We start from the raw sequence: 19398 nt of genomic DNA, 5'->3' as shown, positions 1-19398 counted from the left end.
GGTGGTGGGGAATGGAAGCATTCCTTACCTCTTCAACGCCCACACGGAATTTGCTCTTGGCGCTCAGGACCGGCTTCATGCCAGAAAGCCACTGAACGCTTGAAAAAACTTTGGAAGGACCAATGAGCACTTGGCCTGGGTAGAAGCCGTAAGAGTCATCAAAAAACAGACCCTATGAAAGAACAAAGAGTGATATGAGCGTAAAGTCATAGGTTTCTTGAATCTTGGTATCCAGGTGCCTAAGTATTTCATGCAAGCGCTGGAGGACATTTATCACGAGCGAGTCCATGGTGCCATGATCTGCGCCAAATTTAACACAATGTTTCATAAATTCGGTTCCACCTTTAAGGCTAACACTTATGTCTTGAGATGTTCCTCCACTGTCTACACCACCCCCTTTACTGGAGTAATATTGCAACAGTTTTTGAAACTTTTTATAAAGTCACAGTTAATAAATGTACCTTTTTTTTTTTAACACTCACTTATATAAGGGCTCATGCACACAGCAGACTGCCGTCCAACGGCCGTGTGAATGAGCCCTAACGCAGACATAGTCTCTAATGCTATTCTCATACTGTCCCCAATGGCACTCACAATCCAAGGTCCCTATCAGTAGGTGTTTGGGAGGAAACCTGAGTACCCGAGGGGAAACCCACATAAACATGGGGAGAACATACAAACTCCATGCAGATGTACGTCAGCTCGACAGGCTAACCAAACCAACATTTCAAAACTGGAGTAAGAGGTGTAAAAGTGCATCAAAATGTTTTGCAAAAAAAAAAAAAAAGCCCCAATAAGTTGCAAAGCCTTATTTATCTGAAGGCCGAAAATTGGAATGCAGGGACTGGTAACCCCCCCCCCCCCCCCCCTGAATCCACTGCCTTTAGTGCCAAGACGTGGGCGCAGTCTTGCCATTTCCGGTCTATCATGAGTGGGTCATCTGTACTGCACAAAATGATTGCAGGTATCCATAATAACTGGTGACTGCATGGACGCTCAAACAAGGAGTCACTGACAGCTGGCATGCAGGTGGGCATCAGAAAAACACCAGTATTTAGAACAACAACGCCGATTTTCTATGGACTATGACTGGATGTCCATATGCTGAGAAACACAGCGGTGAGCATGAACCAGTTCAGGAATAGATGCCGACAGCTGACACACAGGGGTCCTCCACTCAGGCTCACAGAGGGGTTCCACCTTTACTACAAATTTAAAGGATTATTGAACACTCACAACAAAAGGCAGTATAGTAAACGTGAAGACTACGCTCTGTTAATTACCGAGTCGCTGGCATGGGGGCAGACATCATACAGCTTAGAAGCATCTTCTGTGCTCATAGAGCACCTGCAAGAGAATGACAGGAGTCTTGTGAGTAGGAAATATAGCAGGGACCATGACAAGTGCTGCACCAGAAGCTGGCATGCTCCGCACCCCGATACACCTACCTGGCTCCATTAGACAGCTTCAGGATAACTTGGTTTTTAAGGTCATAAACTTTTCCCAGCCAGCAGTCGTATGCAATGTAATCTCCGTACATGATGGGCTTTAAAGAGAAAGAGTAGATGGTGAAGCAGATGACTGCGGAGGTTCCACGTGCAGTACATAAAAGCAATTATTTACAGGACTATAAGCTTACAGAGGACCTGTCACCGCAAAATGCAGTGCGATTTGCAGGCAGCATGTTATAGAGCAGGAGGAGCTGAGCAGAGTGATGCACAGTTCTGTGGGAAAAGATTCAGTAAAACCTGGAATTTATACATTTAAAAAAAGTTTATTAAAACCTATTCTAACCTGCCTAAAATTTATTTTTCTAATATACCTTTTTTTCTTTACGTTCTCTTGTGAAATAGGTATGTGAAGTTCAGGGGCCTATACCGCTTTACAATCCATACACCACTGCGTATGGGAGTACAGACTCCGCTGTGCGGCACAGTAAGCAATGTCCTCGCTCTGCTAGACCCTGCAACATGCAAGGCTTCTAGCAAAGAGGAGCGAGCAGCGCAGGAATTCAGCATAGCACATCGCTGCTCCAGCCTGTGCCTGCTTCACGAAAGCCTGGCATAGCACATCTGTGCCAGGCTATAGACGTGCACATTGCCTTCTGGGTCCCACAGTGGAATGTGAACTCCCATACACCGCGGACATATGAGGCTACTTTCACATCAGCGGTTTTTGCAGATCCGTCATGGATCTGCAAAAACGCTTCCGTTACCATAATACAACCGCATGTATCCGTCATGAACGGATCCGGTTGTATTATGTCTTCTATAGCCATGACGGATCCGTCATTAACACCATTGAAAGGGCTCATGCACACGACCGTATGCCCTCCGACCAACAGTGGGTGGAGATGTAACCAGGTGAGCATGTGGTGAAGTGTATAGGAGAAGTAAGAATACTGTGAATTAAAAGTTTTTGCGGACATAAAAATGTGGAAAAAGGAAGCATGCTAATATAGAAATGCGGTTGAGTAAGGGGATAAGTTAAATTGGTGATAAGGTTGTATATACGATAAAGCTGCGGCATAGCTACGCGAGAAGAGTATACTGTATATTTAAAATATTCTCTAATTGATTTTTGATACAGTTTGGTGTATGGCTGATATTGTTTTATAGCAAGATGAATGTTCCTATTAAGGATATGTTATGAGTATTGTATTTTAACATGTATTTAAGACATTTTTGATTGGAGGTGATTCCCACGGTCTGATAATGGGAGACTGGGCTATTTAAAGGGCCCAGCTGTGGACATGCGCAGTTGTCGCCCCTGAGGAAGCCAGAGAGCGAAACCCAAATCGTGCAGGAGATCGAGTTGTTTTTACTATATGTGATATGCCTATGATCTACCATTGTCTGTGAGTAGAATAAAACCTTTTTAATAACAACTAAGAGGGTACTTCACTATATGCTGGTCATTTAATCCTACAGAGGAGGCGGTCTGAGGAGGATCGAATCCTTGAGAGAGGAGGACGAAGGCTAATACCCTATTTCTGTCACTTGTGCAGCATCCTGACTGAACCATTAGCAGCGCGGTTTCAAACCTTTAACTACCTGACTTTCAGTGTGAATACCCACCACACTACACCGGAACCAGCAGCGCAGATAAGTGTCCGTGTTATGGGACACAGGACTGACATTTTCCTTTTTTATCGTATGCCCTCCGAGACATACAGTCCGTGAGCGGGCCATATGTCCTGGAGCGGCATAAATCGTGCGCACGGCAGTACACAGCATCATAGATTACTGATACTGTGTACATCGGGCTGCCCGCGGGGCTATTGTCCCGCACTCATATGATCTTATAAATGCAGGACAATAGCCCCGTGGGTGGCCCGATGCGCACAGCATCATAGTAACCTATGATGCTGTGCGCTCCGTGACATATGGCCCACATGTCTCGGAGGACATACGGTCGCGTGCATGAGCCCAAAGTCAATGGGGGACGGATCCGTTTTCTATTGTGTCAGAAAACTGATCCATCCCAATTGACTTACATTGTGGGTCAGGACGGATCCGTCTTGAACCGCACCACATCTCGGATGGGGACGCAACCAAACGGAATGAAATGCATTCTGGTGCATTCCGTTTCGTTCAGTTTTGTCCCCATTGAGATCCTATGACGGAATTGAAAACGCTAATGTGAAAGTAGCCTAAGCAGTGTATGGATTGCAAAGCGCTACAGGCAGTTAGCCATTTCGCTAGGATTTTTTTTTTTTATAAAAAATAGGTTTTCATAAATTTATTTGAAAGTTTAGGTACACTTTAAATCTCTGCTTTTTCTGACTTCACTGTTCAGATGGCAGGTGTTATCAGTGATAAAGGCTGTATTAGACTGGCAGATATTAGCGATGATCTGGCATCCTAAGCATTCCTAGTAACGCTCATTAGCAATGACCTGGCAGTGTAATACTGCCGCTGATTATAATCAGATTTTTAAACCGGTTTAAAAATGATAGTTTCCCGCCGGCAGATTGTGCTGTCTAATCAAGATCTGCTGCTGGCAAACAACTAGTCAGTATGGGGACGAGCAAATGGTATTCGTGATCGCTCATCCCCATACTCTGGAGGAGATCTCTGCATCTAAAGCAGCAGTCACCTCCAGTAATGAGCAGGCGATTGCAGGGACACTTCCCTCCCAACAATCGCCTGCTGTATGTAAAGGGGTTGTCTGGGTTCATTTCATGCTCCCCCTTGCCCTGCGTAAAACAGGCTAGAACAACGCTATAGACCACCCATTAGTGCCAGTGATGTCACCGGGATCATTGCAAGATGGAAGTCTCCGCCTAGCAGTGTAAAAATGTAAACAAAACAGCCCTCGCCCTACGTGGTGCAGCACAGGGCAAGGGGGGAGCATGAAATGAATGGGTGAAGAAGGGGTTATGTCCAGGTTCAGCTCTGAATTAAGAAAATGAAAATACTTAAATATTACTTTATTATAAATATATTCTCAAATACCTTTCATTAGTTATAATAGCTCGTTTTGTCAAGAGAGCAATCATCAGGGGAAACAAAATGGCCGCCGTCCCATTAGTTCACACAAAACCTGTCCTGATCACACATGAGGACAAGTTACTTTATAACACTGAGGTAAAGAGCTGCCTCATCCTCCTCTCTACTTGTCAGGGATTATGATCCTGAACACAGATGATAAAGTCTTTGGCTGAATCTCTGGGGAATTTAGTTCATGAGGAGACATGAAGTACAGAGAGGACGGACAGGACAGGCTGTGGTAATGGAGACTGTAAACAAGTGCTGCTGCTCATTAGCCACACCTCACCCTCCTCTCATGTCTCCATCGTCTCCATTCCCACAGAGATTCACCTGTATCCAGGATCATGATTCTTGACGAGCAGAGCAGAGAGGAGGATGAGGCAGCTCTTTACCTCAGTTCTGTAGTAACTTGTTCTACTGTGAGATTAGGACAGGTTTTTCTATGTACTAATAGGACGGCAGCCATTTTATTTCTCCTAATGATTGCTCCCTAGACAAAACAAGCCAATGAAAAAGGTATTTGTGAATATATTTATTATAAAATAATATTTAAGTATTTTAATTTTATTTTTTATTCCTGGAGAACCCCTTTAAGTGTGTATACAGAGAACGCTATCACTGGTAACACCTCCCAGTGAAATCAGAAATAGAGATTTAAATGTATAAATGACACATATTAGGGCTGATTCACACAACCATGATCGGCCCGAAAAACACGTTCCATGTGTTGGCTGGATCTCTCGGGCCGACCGCAGCACCCCTGACCCAATTTATGATTGCGAGGCTATTGAGCACACTGCAATTAGATAGAAAGTGACTGTATCATAATTCCTATTATACAGTCAGTTTGGATCAGGTGAGCCATGGTCGGCTTTCTTGGTGACAGATTCCTATTCTGCAGTCCACTGATTTGTGCTTCCTACTACTAGTTCCGTTAATCCCCAGGTAGAAGATGTTACCTTGAAGAGTCCCAGATGGATCACTGCATTCAGATGTTATATTCGGATATGCGCTACATAGGCCGTCCAATGAGCTTCCCTTTGATAAGTTTATACCTAGGCATGGAATGTAAGTTCCAGGCTTACCCATATGTGCTGCAGGTCCTTGCTGTTGATCGGATTCAGGAAGCAGTTGGTCCCCACGATTTTCACCATGCAGTTTATGTTCACATCAATGACCGTGCCACACTGACTATCCTGCAATCAAAACACATCAAGAAACACTTCTAAAGTTGCATTAAAATTTTCTTTTTCTTGTTACATTTGGCGTGCATGCCAGGAGAGGTCCCACCATACATTCTAATGTATCTATAGCCGTCCATCGCCAGTCAGAGGCCAAAAGAATGTCCTATTGGCTGGCTGGTATATGTAGTATATAAAAGGTTTACGGGGTATTGTAGTAGACCACACTGGCCAATGGAGGGACTGAGTTGTGTTAGGCCTCATGCACACAACCATATACGTTTTGTGGTCCGTGTTGCATCTGCATTTTTTGCAAACTCACTGACCATGGGTGGCCAAGAATAGGACTTGTTCTATTCATTAGCAGAACGGACGTGCGGATGCAGAAAGCGCATGGATCACTGACCCATTGAAGACATTGGGTCTGTAAATAAAACGCAGACGACACACGGACTGCTTCTGTATTTAGCGGATCCGTTATTGGTGGATCACTAAATGGATACAGTCCTGTTCACGAGGCCTCAGCCAGGGGAAGCTATTCTGTCTATAAATGATTAGTAGAGATTCTGGGGGGAGGGAATACTACGGCCACATCGCTGGAGATAGCATGGGCAGCACAGGACTGGAGGTCATCAGGATGAAATTCTCCTCTGTGCACCTCTGGGGTGACCACAGCTGCCCCTGCCCCCATGAATGGCGCCATTTGTCACCCTCACCCAATTCTCCAGCCCTGTTCCTCCCTTGGGATCTGTATAGGCAATGTATCCCACTGTATGCCTAGTGGCGTCGCTAGAGGGGGGCGAGGGGGGGCAATTGCCCCCCCTATGTTGTCCCTTGCCCCCCCGGGTGCCCCCCCGCTGATTCCCCAGAGTGAATACTAATGAGCGCTTCCATTATGGAAGCGCTCATTAGTACCGAAGGACCAGGAAGTGGTGAACGCTCTGTACTCACCACTTCCTGGTCCTCGGCTGTCGGCTGTGCAGGGCTGCGCACAGCGTAAGGTCGCTCTGTGACCTCACGCTGTGCGCGCCAGTTTAGAGCACAGTCGACTGAGGAGAAAATGGCAGGCGGCGTCCGTCCAGGAGCAGGAGAGGTAAGTGTTTTTATTTTTTATTTTATAGAAAATGTGGCTGCTGGGGGCATTATGGGGGCTAATTGGAGGCATATGGGGCATTTGGAGGCATATTTGGGGGCTAATTGGAAGCATATGGGGGCATTTGGAGGCATATGGGGGCTAATTGGAGGCATATTTGGGGGCTAATTGGAGGCATATTTGGGGGCTAATTGGAGGCATATTTGGGGGCTAATTGGAGGCATATTTGGGGGCTAATTGGAGGCATAATTGGGGGCTAATTGGAGGCATAATTGGGGGCTAATTGGAGGCATATGGGGCTAATAGGAGGCACATGGGGCTAATAGGAGGCACATGGGGCTAATATGAGGCATATGGGGGCTAATATGAGGCATAATGGGGCTAATATGAGGCATAATGGGGCTAATTGGAGGCATAATGGGGCTAATTGGAGGCATAATGGGGCTAATTGGAGGCATAATGGGGCTAATTGGAGGCATAATGGGGCTAATTGGAGGCATATGGGGGCTAATTGGAGGCATATGGGGGCTAATTGGAGGCATATGGGGGCTAATTGGAGGCATATGGGGGCTAATTGGAGGCATATGGGGGCTAATTGGAGGCATATGGGGGCTAATTGGAGGCATATGGGGGCTAATTGGAGGCATATGGGGGCTAATTGGAGGCATATGGGGGCTAATTGGAGGCATATGGGGCTAATATGAGGCATATGGGGCTAATAGGAGGCATATGGGGGCTAATAGGAGGCATATGGGGGCTAATATGAGGCATATGGGGCTAATATGAGGCATATGGGGCTTAATTGGAGGCATATGGGGGTTAATTGGAGGCATATGGGGGTTAATTGGAGGCATATGGGGCTAATTGGAGGCATATGGGGGCTAATAGGAGGCATATGGGGCTAATAGGAGGCATATGGGGGCTAATAGGAGGCATATGGGGCTAATAAGAGGCATAATGGGGCTAATAAGAGGCATAATGGGGGCTAATGAGGCATAAGGGCTGATATGGAGGCTAATGAGGCATAAGGGCTGATATGGGGGCTAATGAGGCATAAGGGCTGATATGGGGGCTAATGAGGCATAAGGGCTGATATGAGAGGCATAATGAGGGCTAATGAGAGGCATAATGTGTCATCCACAGATGCCCCCATAACAGTGTGTCTTCCACAGATCCACCATAACAGTGCGCCTGTGCACTGACGAGAGACAGAAAGAAGGGGAAAGAATCCGTGGAAGCAAGCAGAGGACGGCACTGCAGACGACTGAATAGCTTCTTTTGTAAGTAAATTGCTTTATTATAACTGTATCCCTGCATATCGCAATTCTCTCGTATTTTGTAATCTTATTGATATATACTTATTTTGTTTGTGCCCCCCCATTTTTGACTGTGGTATCTTTGTGCCCCCCCTATATATTGTTCCTAGAGTCGCCACTGTGTATGCCTAAACAGTGGAATAGACTGCAGTCTTCTGTTGGGAGGACACCAGACGTATATCTTACATGGGAACAGATATAGGCCTCATGCACACGACAGTTGTTTTGGTCCGCGGCTTGGATGTGGACCCATTCACTCTAATGGGGGCGCAAAAGATGCAGACAGCAATCCGTGTGCTGTCCGCATCCGTTACTAGGTTCCGTGGTCCACAAAAAATATATAACCTACATAAAAATATATAACCTGTCCTATTCTTGTCCATTTTGCAGACAAGAATAGGCAGTTATATCAATGGCTGTCCGTGCCGTTCCGCAAATTGCGGACTGCAAAACGCACAACGTCCGTGTGCATGGGGCCATATAATGAGAAAATCCAGTTGTGACCATGCACCAGTAGTTACCTTTGAGCTCATGCGACGCACGACATCCCTGGGCACCAGAGACCTGTCCTCCAGTTTTAACTAGGATAGAAAAAAGAAAAAAAGAAAAATGATTATTCAGATACGTAGCTGTGTATTATAGTCCCAAGGATGACAATTAGAGGTTGTTCGGTTTCATGATATTGCTGACTTATCCTCAATCATGAAAATTAGATGCTTGAAAGAGACCACGACTCTCATCCTCTTCCGTGTTCGCCTGCGTGCAGTCTCCATTGTAGAGGCGGTACGGGGTAATTACTGTCTCCTCTCCCATTCTAGTGAACTGGAGGAACAGCTGTAACTAACCTGCACTGCTGCCACAATGTAAATGGTGTGCAAGTCAGCACTGAATGGGATGAAGCGCTCTCATGAGCGTCGCTGGCCCTTCAACCCAACAAGCTGATACTGAAGGCCAGATCATTAAACTGGACAACCTTTAAAGAGGGGGGAGGGTGCCACTGATCACACAAGAATGGGGGGTCCTTGTTCCCAGGCAGCCACGGTCACGTCTGCACACTACCGCTCCATTCAAAGTCTAAGGGACCGACACGGAGAGTCGAGCGTTGTTCTCACCGATCTCCATCAGTCCCATAGCGACTGAACTGAGTGGTAGTGAATATTCATGAGCACAAATTGGGGACCCCTGATCTTGTGATCGGTGGGGGTAGACCCTTACAAGCTGTAGTTTATTATTATGACCTAAACGGGTTGTCCTGGATTTTAAGAAATGGTCAGGAAATGAAAATAGCCATTACGTACCCCGTAAATCCCCTGCTGCTTCGGGGGTCCCCGAAAGTCCTGCAGCAATGAGGTCACATACACCATTCATGTGACCACAGCAGCCAATTACTGGCCTCAGCAGTGAGGCTTGCATTTACGGCATGTGACCACTGAGGACACTCAGCAGTCATGTGACTGATGTAGGTGATGTCATCATGGGGGATTTGAGGGGCAAGTAATCTTTTTTTTTTGTTCCTTATTTTATACCAATTCCTACTCCTAACCACATTTTGGTTAACATCCTGTATCCCCATAGACAGACTTTCCACTACAGAAAGGGTTATTCCATCTCATTTATCGTAAGATCCATCATAATGTGGTGGCCAGAAGTGGACGGCGTTGCAAAAATAGCAGAGCAGGCTGCGCTACCCTCTGGGAGCTGCGGATACAGTGTAGCAGAGCCCACTCGGCCACTGCAAAAGAAGAGTGCTCCAACCTCAGTCTGAAATCGGAATACCCCATTAAGATATGACGCGAGGTGATGTTCTCTACATGGGTAGTGACGCACATACATGTAGCAGAGCCGAAGCAGTCATTTAACAACTTGAGGCTGCCCGGTTTCTTCACTGGTATACCTCCTGGGTCCAGAGAGAGGTTCTGATCCGCACACATATCGGTGCCTGATGACTAACCTTATATTGGGTGCAGATTCTACATCTTTTAGGTTAATCTATAGTTATGCCCAATGTCACCAGGGAGCTCCGTGTATTGCGCCTGTGCAGGATACATGGCAGATGCGCGCGCCTTCTGCACATATTGTCCCCCGGGAGGGTGGGGGTCTTCTCCCGTGCTGCTATATAGTAACCTCTCTGGACAGAGCACAGCCTGACAATACGATGCAGGCCTCCACTATTGTAGCCCATGACGTCCTACACAAATCAGAGGGTACTATTATGGCCGATAACAAAAGCTGTTGTCATCCTCTGGCCGGTCCTCTCTAGAGCTGCTGACTGCGTTAGTAATAGATTGTATTCCTCTGGTGGGAAAGTACTAGCGCGGCAGGAGTTGCACACATGGGCGTCCTGCCAGAACACTCCTAGGATACAATGCAGACACTGCATCACATGAGCCAATCCTCCCTGCACTCGCTGGAGAACCACAAAGAAAACTCCCATCATTGCACTATATACACGTGCACCAGCACAAAGGGTTAACGGCGCAACCGCCGCTTTCCCAAACGCTGCCGGAATACAGTATATACTGTCCCCTGTGTGTGCACACGACCTAATGTTGTACACGGTAACCTCACCATAGTGGGCGCAATTGATACAAAGATGGCGCTCTGATGAGTAGCGTATCAGAGTATGAGACCCCCCCCCCCCTGCATCATAGAGTATGAGACCCCCCCGCGCGCATCATAGAGTATGAGACCCCCCCGCGCGCATCATAGAGTATGAGACCCCCCCGCGCGCATCATAGAGTATGAGACCCCCCCGCGCGCATCATAGAGTATGAGACCCCCCCCGCCGCATCATAGAGTATGAGACACCCCCCCCCCCCGCATCATAGAGTATGAGACACCCCCCCCCCCCCGCATCATAGAGTATGAGACACACCCCCCCCCCCCCCCCCCGCATCATAGAGTACCAGATGCCATGGGTTCAATACCCCCTGCAGCGCCACCACAGGTGGGTTGAAGCACTAGACAAATCTGATTGGAATTAAGGGAATACACAGATGTGCCAGGTCCTCCTGAGCAAGACTCATGTCGTAGCCGCTTTCCACCCAGAGTTTGATACGGATGGCTAATTCTCGGGATAGGGCATCAATATCTGATCTGTGGGGGTCCGACTCCCTCCCCCGATCAGCATCGGTGATGTCACATTCGGCTCAGTCTCATTCAAGTGAATGGGCCGGGGCTGCAATACCAAGTACAGCCACTATACAATGTACGGCGCTGAGCTTAGTAGCTTTCGGTGGGGGAGCCAGGAGTCCGACCCCCACCGATCAGATATTGAGGACCTATCCTGAGGAAAACCGTTTGAACATGTTTTTCTAAACCCCTTTAAAGCTAGCCCTAAGGCTCTGTACATTACATCTGAGTTTTTCATCAGCAGTATGTGTTCGGAAGTATGCTTCTGGGTAGGCTTACTCGTCCATAGGCTTCCAATGTACAAAAAAAACTAACAAAAAAAAAACAAAAAAAACACGATGTGCCATACCGTACACTTTTTTGCTGTGACCCAGTCATATACAGCTAAAAATCGGGTAGGCGCACATGTACCCTGGGGCAGTGAAGGCCAAAGGGACACTACTGACCTCTACTGGAGAGACGGAGCATTACAGATGCACAATATATACATTTGATCTATGTTAAGAGCTTTTCCAGAGTATAGCCAAATATAAGGCTCCGTCATAATGTGCACCGAGCCTAAACGTGTCAGTATCTCCCTGCTCCGGCCGGTGCTCGGGTATTTTTGAATGTTGGAACGCATATACAGGGACGTCCTAGCCATCCCTCGGGGTGTGATGAACACATGGCACCATTTTATAATCAAGCGCGGCGTTGTCGATTGTTGGGTAACCGACAGTGCACCTAGACGTGCAATGATTGACGGCACGTGATATTCACGAAAGTGACTGGTAGCGCTCCCCGGTCATACATAACAGCACATTCTCCGACGATCTGGTGACTGAATTGGCGCTAGATTACTCTACCGGCCAGCTGCGCGTCCCACTATTCAATAGAAGTACCCATTTTGAATTAATTTCCTCTTGAGAGGCACCAGAGGGGCGCTGGTGCATTAGACATGGGCAGCCATTCAAGAGTTAATCAGCAGCGACCAACCAGGAGGTCAAGATGCTGCGGGTAGACTACCATTTAATAGAGCGTAAAAGCGACACTCGAGACACGTGACGGCAGCTCCCAACCAATCAGAGGACGCACTTAGGACCCACCAGTTTAACTCTTTGGGGGGTCACCCCTAGTTTAAGTATATTTATATTGGGGTAGGTGCAGAATGGGATTGCAGGGGACCACGGCCAGAGGCCCCTTGTGGTCGGCCGTCTTAGCTGCAGCATAAAGCGTTACGGCTCGTGCAATGTCACTGTGGGATAAAGAAAGCATTGCGGAGAGGCCATTGATTTCTGCGGTTACCTGCAGGCTCCAGAACAGAGAGCTGAAAATGACTCGACATCCAGTCTCCGGGTATATACCCTCACGCTAGCACGTCAGTAGTGCAGCCTACAAGGACGCACCATGCACTCGAAAGAGAAATAAAACCGCCAGTCCGCAGAATAACAGATGTAATATAAACCCGTGATGAGAGTTGTTCCAGATATTAACCCTTTTTAAAGTTGCTGCAAAATATTTTTTTTTAGCTTCTTGCCTTCCTAAAGCCACGACATAGCGGTAGGAGGACTTGTTTTTGCGGGTCAAGTGGTAATTTTTTTTTTTTTTTTTTTAAAAAGGACCGATTTAACTTCCCCCCCCCCCCCCCCCCCAATCGCGTACCGCAAAACAGTGTAGTTTTAATTGGTAACATTTGGGGCACAAATCACTTTTTGGTCACTTTTGTGTTCAATTTTTTGTAGGGACAAGGTGAAAAAACAAACAAACATCAATTTGAGCATTTTGATTATATTTCCAGTGCAGCGTTTACCAGATGAGATAAATACTTTCATAATTTAATAGTTTGGCCATAAACACGGCCAAACTAGAGACCAAGAGATTAATTGCCAAAGAGAGCAAAACTAACCCTAAAATGTTCTTCAATTATATAAATGGTAAAAAGTATAAATCTGAAGGTGTCGGCCCGTTAAAGAGTAATGAGGGGGGAGTCGCAGAGAGCGACGAGGAGAAAGCAAAGCTGTTAAATATTTTTTTCTCCAATGTATTCACTGAGGAAAATAAACTGTCAGATGACATGCAGAACGTAAAAGTTAATTCCCCATTAAAAGTGTCCTGTCTGACCCAGGAAGAAGTACATCAGCGACTTAAAAAGATTAAAATAGACAAATCACCAGGGCCAGATGGCATACACCCCCGTATCCTAAGGGAATTAAGTAATGTCATAGCCAGACCCTTATTTCTGATATTTGCAGATTCTATATTGACAGGGAATGTCCCACAGGATTGGCGCATGGCAAATGTGGTGCCAATATTCAAGAAGGCTCCAAAAACAGAGCCTGGAAACTATAGGCCGGTAAGTTTAACATCTGTTGTGGGTAAACTGTTTGAAGGTTTTCTGAGAGATGCTATGTTAGAGCATCCTAACGGAAATAAGCAAATAACGCCATATCAGCATGGCTTCACAAGGGATCGGTCATGTCAGACTAATTTAATCAGTTTCTATGAGGAGGTAAGTTCTAGACTTGACAGCGGCGAATCAATGGATGTCGTGTATCTGGACTTCTCCAAAGCATTTGACACTGTACCACATAAAAGGTTAGTATATAAAATGAGAATGCTCGGACTGGGAGAAAACGTCTGTAAGTGGGTAAGTAACTGGCTCAATGATAGAAAACAGAGGGTGGTTATTAACGGTACACACTCAGATTGGGTCACTGTCACTAGTGGGGTACCTCAGGGGTCAGTATTGGGCCCTATTCTCTTCAATATATTTATTAATGATCTTGTAGAAGGCTTGCACAGTAAAATATCAATTTTCGCAGATGACACTAAACTGTGTAAAGTAATTTACACTGAAGAGGACAGTATACTACTACAGAGGGATCTGGATAGATTGGAGGCTTGGGCAGATAAGTGGCAGATGAGGTTTAACACTGACAAATGTAAAGTTATGCACATGGGAAGTAAAAATGCAAGTCACCCGTACATACTAAATGGTAAAACACTCGGTAACACTGACATGGAAAAGGATCTAGGAATTTTAATAAACAGCAAACTAAGCTGCAAAAACTAGTGTCAGGCAGCTGCTGCCAAGGCCAATAAGATAATGGGTTGCATCAAAAGGGGCATAGATGCCCGTGATGAGAAACATAGTCCTACCACTTTACAAATCGCTAGTCAGACCACACATGGAGTACTGTGTACAGTTCTGGGCTCCTGTAAACAAGGCAGACATAGCAGAGCTGGAGAAGGTCCAGAGGAGGGCAACTAAAGTAATAACTGGAATGGGGCAACTACAGTACCCTGAAAGATTATCAAAATTAGGGTTATTCACTTTAGAAAAAAGACGACAGAGGAGATCTAATTAATATGTATAAATATATCAGGGGTCAGTACAGAGATCTCTCCCATCATCTATTTATCCCCAGGACTGTGACGAGGGGACATCCTCTGCGTCTGGAGGAAGGAAGGTTTGTACACAAACAGAGGATTCTTTACGGTAAGAGCAGTGAGACTATGGAACTCTCTGCCTGAGGAGGTGGTGATGGTGAGTACAATAAAGGAATTCAAGAGGGGCCTGGATGTATTTCTGGAGTGTAATAATATTACAGGCTATAGCTACTAGAGAGGGGTCGTTGATCCAGGGAGTTATTCTGATTGCCTGATTAGAGGAAAAAATTCCTTCCCGACTCCAAAGTGAGGAAAATTGGCTTCTACCTCACAGTTTTTTTGCCTTCCTCTGGATCAACCTGCAGGATGACAGGCCGAACTGGATGGACAAATGTCTTTTTTCGGCCTTATAAACTATGTAACATTTTCAGAAGCTTCCGTACGAATTATGTCTATTTTTTAGAGTTTATATGCATTTTTTTGTGCTTTTTTTTTATTTTAAAACATTGTTTACTTTCATTTTTAGTCCCGTGAACCTGCAATCATCGATTGCTTACACCAGAGATGCTCAACCTGCGGCACTCTAGCTGTTGTAAAACTACAACTCCCACCATGCTCGGCTGATAGCTGTAGGCTGTCCGGGTATGCTGGGAGTTTTAGCTGGAGGGACGCAGGTTGGGCATCCCCGGCTTACACCATAGACGACAACGGTATACTACTGCAGTCTATGAGAGCTCTTCGCACTGCCTAGGAAAGCGTTATGCCAATCTCACACCTTGGCATCCCACGGCTAGGACAATTGTACCTTGTGGACATGTAGGTGCAGGTCCCACCTCTCGGACCCACACCTACCTGCAGAACAGGACCAGCCGAGTGAAGGCGAACCAATGGAGCAAAGCTGCAATACCACACACCACCTGTAGATACGGGTGGTGCTGTTTTTGGATGAAAGCAGACATGTTTTTCTAAATCTGGACAACACCTTTAATTCTCTCTCTCTCCCCCCCCAGTTTCTGCAATGACACGTGTGACTGTCCCCTACACCAGTGATCTCAGAAATGGAGGAGACCCCCCCCCCCCCCCAACAATGATGCAGGCTAGAGCCATGTTTTTAGTTTTTTTAATACAACCCCTTTAAGAGGGCGGACCACATCCCCTGGCACAAGACTGGGGTGGTCTTGTAAGACAATCTGAGCGGAGATGCCAGGAGACTATAAAATATTAATGAAAAAAAATAAAAATTCACGAAAACCCCATGATCTCGGGTGACGGGAGACAATTCCTTGTTGATACACCGCTCACCCGCTTGACTTGTATACACTGCAATGTACCGGCATCCCCCACCCAGGCTGTTAACCATCTCACCGCCATCCAGTGGAGGTCTGCATAGCACAAGGCGCGTCTCCTCCATCTGTCACTGCTGCAGCCATACGGGACGGGGTGGTGACCTCGTGGCGTCTCCGTACGTCACCTGCCCCTACGTTTATTGGAGATCATACAAGATTCACAAGCCAGAGGCTGACATTCAGTGGCCACCCCCAGGGATTCATCCTCCCTGCTAATTGCCTCTGAAAGCCCCGCCAAGTGTCCCCCGAGGGCTGCAGCGTGCCAGGGGTTAATGTGGAAGAGATGACACGGAGGGGACACAGACTGAATGACGTGGGGGTGTAGACCCTCGGGGGGATGACTGATCACTCCCCATAGAGAGGGGGCCTATATAATTTACAACCTATTACAGCAGGAATCCCATCGCTAGGACTGGTCGTTTGCGATCAGATCGCGCTGCCGATTACCTTGGTCTCCTTCACGTCCTGTCTGATGCCCTCTGGATACCACTGCACCCGCACGTAGCCCCTCTTCAGAGGCCCGAACCTGCTGGCCTCTCCGACGGTCTCCGAGCCGGGGCTCCCCTGGTCTCCCCCTCCTCCGCCGCCGCCGCCTCCTTTGCGCCGACCCCCGCCGGCCTCCTCTGCTTCCACATCCTCTTCTTCGCTCTCCGAGTCCTCCCCATGGATGAGCCTCACTAGGCCGAACCGGCTCTGACCTCTGTAGGTACCGAACACCAAGTCATGGGAGAAGAGGAGCCGCTGGAAGCCGTCGGTCCCGGACAACGCAGGGGACGCGCCCGTCACCGGGGATAAGGGCTCCGCGGTATCCGCCATTGTTGTTGTCCGGAAGAGAACAGAGAAGCTGCCGCCGGCCTGGGCGGTTACTAAGGAGAGAACGGCGGAAGGGCGAAGTGACGTCACCGCGCCGAACGTCGTTACTAAGGCGCAGGGATGCTGTTGCTGGGGTAACCTGGGTAGTGTAACCAGGGAACCATCTGCTCGGAACAAAGGGCGCCCTCTGTGCGCATGCGCAATCCTACAGCCAGTCCTCCATACAGGACAGCACACTGTCATAGTTGTCACTAGAGAGGAGCGAATTTCCGCTCATGAAATTTGTTCACATTTCGTTTGGTGGTGAAAGCAGAATTGCGTTATGGATTCCGTTACCACGGACTATAACGCAATTCTATGACGGAATGCATAACGGAAAGCCTTTAGAGACTTCTGTCATAATAGAAGTCTATGGCATGCATAACGGATCCATTTCCGTTATGTGACTTGGGATCAGGAGAGGACTCCCCTGCCTGCAGAACGGAAATGGTACGGATCCGTTTTGCGGCCCATAGACTTCTATTATGACGGAATGAATAACGGAATGCCTCTAAAGGCTTTCCGTTATGCATTCCGTCATAGAATTGCGTTATGGTCCGTGGTAACGGGATCCATAACGCAATTCGCCTTTTAACAACAAACGAAGTGTGAACGAAATTCAAAATATGAAATTCGCTCATCTCTAGTTGTCACCAAGCTTTATATTTGGACACTGAAATAATCCTTCCTGAAGGCCTAGTACAAAGTCTCATGCACATGAACTTATTTTCTTTCCGTGTCCGTTCTGTTTTTTTTTTTGCGGACCATATGCAAAACCATATTCCGACCATATTCCGTTTCCATATGTCCGTTCCGCAAAATAATAGAACATGTCCTATTATTGCCTGCATTACGGACAAGGATAGGACTGATCGATTAGGGGCCGGCTGTTCTGTTCTGCAAAATACGGAATTCACACGGACGTCATCCGTATTTTTTGTGGATCCGTGTTTTGCGGACTGCAAAGTACATACGGTCGCGTGAACAAGCCCTAAAGCTGGGATAGAACATAGACTGGTAGTACCATCACATATAACATTTCAGGTCACCAAAAGTATAAAAACAGCAGGGAATGCTATAAAATAACGTAAAAAAGCAATATTCAACTCACCGATCCAGCCCAGAGTCTTCACCAGTCTCCTCGGTCTTTGGAGGACCACCAGAGAGTCTGTGTCGGATCGGCAGTGGATTGGAGAGGTGAATTAGTGTTCTTTTTTTTTTTTTTTTCAGCACGTTTTCTCCTGGTTTTATTAGGTTAACCCCTTTAGGGGAAGGGGGTGGGCGGTGTCCCTGCAAAGTCTGCCACTTCCAGCACTGATTGGATAGTGTCAGCCTGTGCAGGGACACACCATCAACTGGTAACACCCATCTGGACCTTCACTGCAAACTGCTAGGAATTTATTCATAATTTATAGCAGGAATAATAAAGCAATGGCACAACACAGAGTCATAATAATAGCCGCTCCACAATGTTATTACATGGGGGATGCAAGTAGTTACTAAAACAGACATGTCTGGAGGGGTGACAGCTCTTCTTTAAAGGGGTTATACAACTGTGTATTTTCCGGGCGAGTACTACTTGTTTTGTTATTATAGCTCATCGCCTTTTCTTCTTCCAGGTTTCTAAATGTCCTGGACAACCCCTTTAAATCACTATACTTCTATATAAGTTCAGCGTAATAGAACCGCAGTGGTCTGGCCAGTTCAGCTTGTCCCAGCTAGTGGGTGGGTGCCCCCAAGTAGGTGTTTCCAGGGACTGGCCCAAAGGCAGATGTCCCAGTGCCCCAAATTTACCAACTTGGAGGAAGTGTTCACACACAGGACCTAAGGGGGGCTCAAAGGTCCCTCTGCGGCATAAGAAGACGCCAGTATTATAAATGGCACACTTGGACCCTGTTTCAGAGGGGTTTTTTTTCTATCGGGACTCAGAAGCATCACCTTACACCTCTGGGTCTTCCAACTGGCTATGTCCACATGTAGGTGAGATTTTGGGGATGGACACCTCTAGTCCGGCACAAATCTACATTTTAGGGTCCATTCACACGTCCATAGTGCATTGCAGATCCGCAATACACCCGGCCGGCACTCCCATAGAAATGCCTATTCTTGTCCACAATTGCGGACAAGAATAGGACATTCTCTATTTTTTACGGAGCTGCGGACCGGAAGATTGGGGCCGCGCTCCGGAAATGCGGATGCGGAGAGCACATAATGTGCTCTCCGCATCCATTCAGTCCCCGTAGAGAATGAATGGGTCCGCACCCGTTCCCCACAATTGTGGAACAGGTTCGGACAACACTTATGGACGTGTGAATGGAGCCTTAAGGTGACCTGGTGGGTGAGGTAGCAAATTTCGGCTTGAGCCTGTACACTGAAAGATTAGAAATCTACAGAGGCCTATACAGCGCTGGTAATGGCAAGGGACAGTAATGGCGGGCAGCCACGTACACCGCGGCACAATGAACATTGCTCCTGCAGATCTCTCAGGGGAGGCATGATGACATGGGAGCATCTGTTAACCTTTTGTTGCTCCCTGTGCAGAGGTCAGTGCATTCTGTAGGTAGAGTCTTTCAGATGAGATGATGGCTCAGATCAGAGGTCCGTGCTCCTTTTCTT

At 47.1% G+C, this 19398-nt stretch overlaps 1 protein-coding gene across 1 annotated transcript in view; it reads right to left on the bottom strand.

Moving 5' to 3' along the window:
• UBE2O (ubiquitin conjugating enzyme E2 O) overlaps positions 1-16796 on the bottom strand; it is a 53274-nt gene extending 36478 nt beyond the window's left edge. The window contains exons 1-6 of the mRNA XM_044299715.1: positions 16378-16796; positions 8605-8664; positions 5579-5689; positions 1449-1546; positions 1284-1347; positions 29-172 (exon numbers count right to left, since the gene is read on the bottom strand). Coding sequence (XP_044155650.1) covers positions 29-172; positions 1284-1347; positions 1449-1546; positions 5579-5689; positions 8605-8664; positions 16378-16746 — 846 coding nt within the window. The 5' untranslated portion in view covers positions 16747-16796. The remainder of the gene's footprint in view (positions 1-28; positions 173-1283; positions 1348-1448; positions 1547-5578; positions 5690-8604; positions 8665-16377) is intronic.
• Positions 16797-19398: the final 2602 nt, after the last annotated feature.

Source organism: Bufo gargarizans, chromosome 6 (assembly GCF_014858855.1).
Source record: "Bufo gargarizans isolate SCDJY-AF-19 chromosome 6, ASM1485885v1, whole genome shotgun sequence".
In the NCBI taxonomy this organism is placed as follows: Eukaryota; Metazoa; Chordata; class Amphibia; order Anura; family Bufonidae; genus Bufo; species Bufo gargarizans.
Note: the sequence above shows the minus strand (reverse complement) of the source record. Positions and strands in the feature narration are given on the sequence as shown.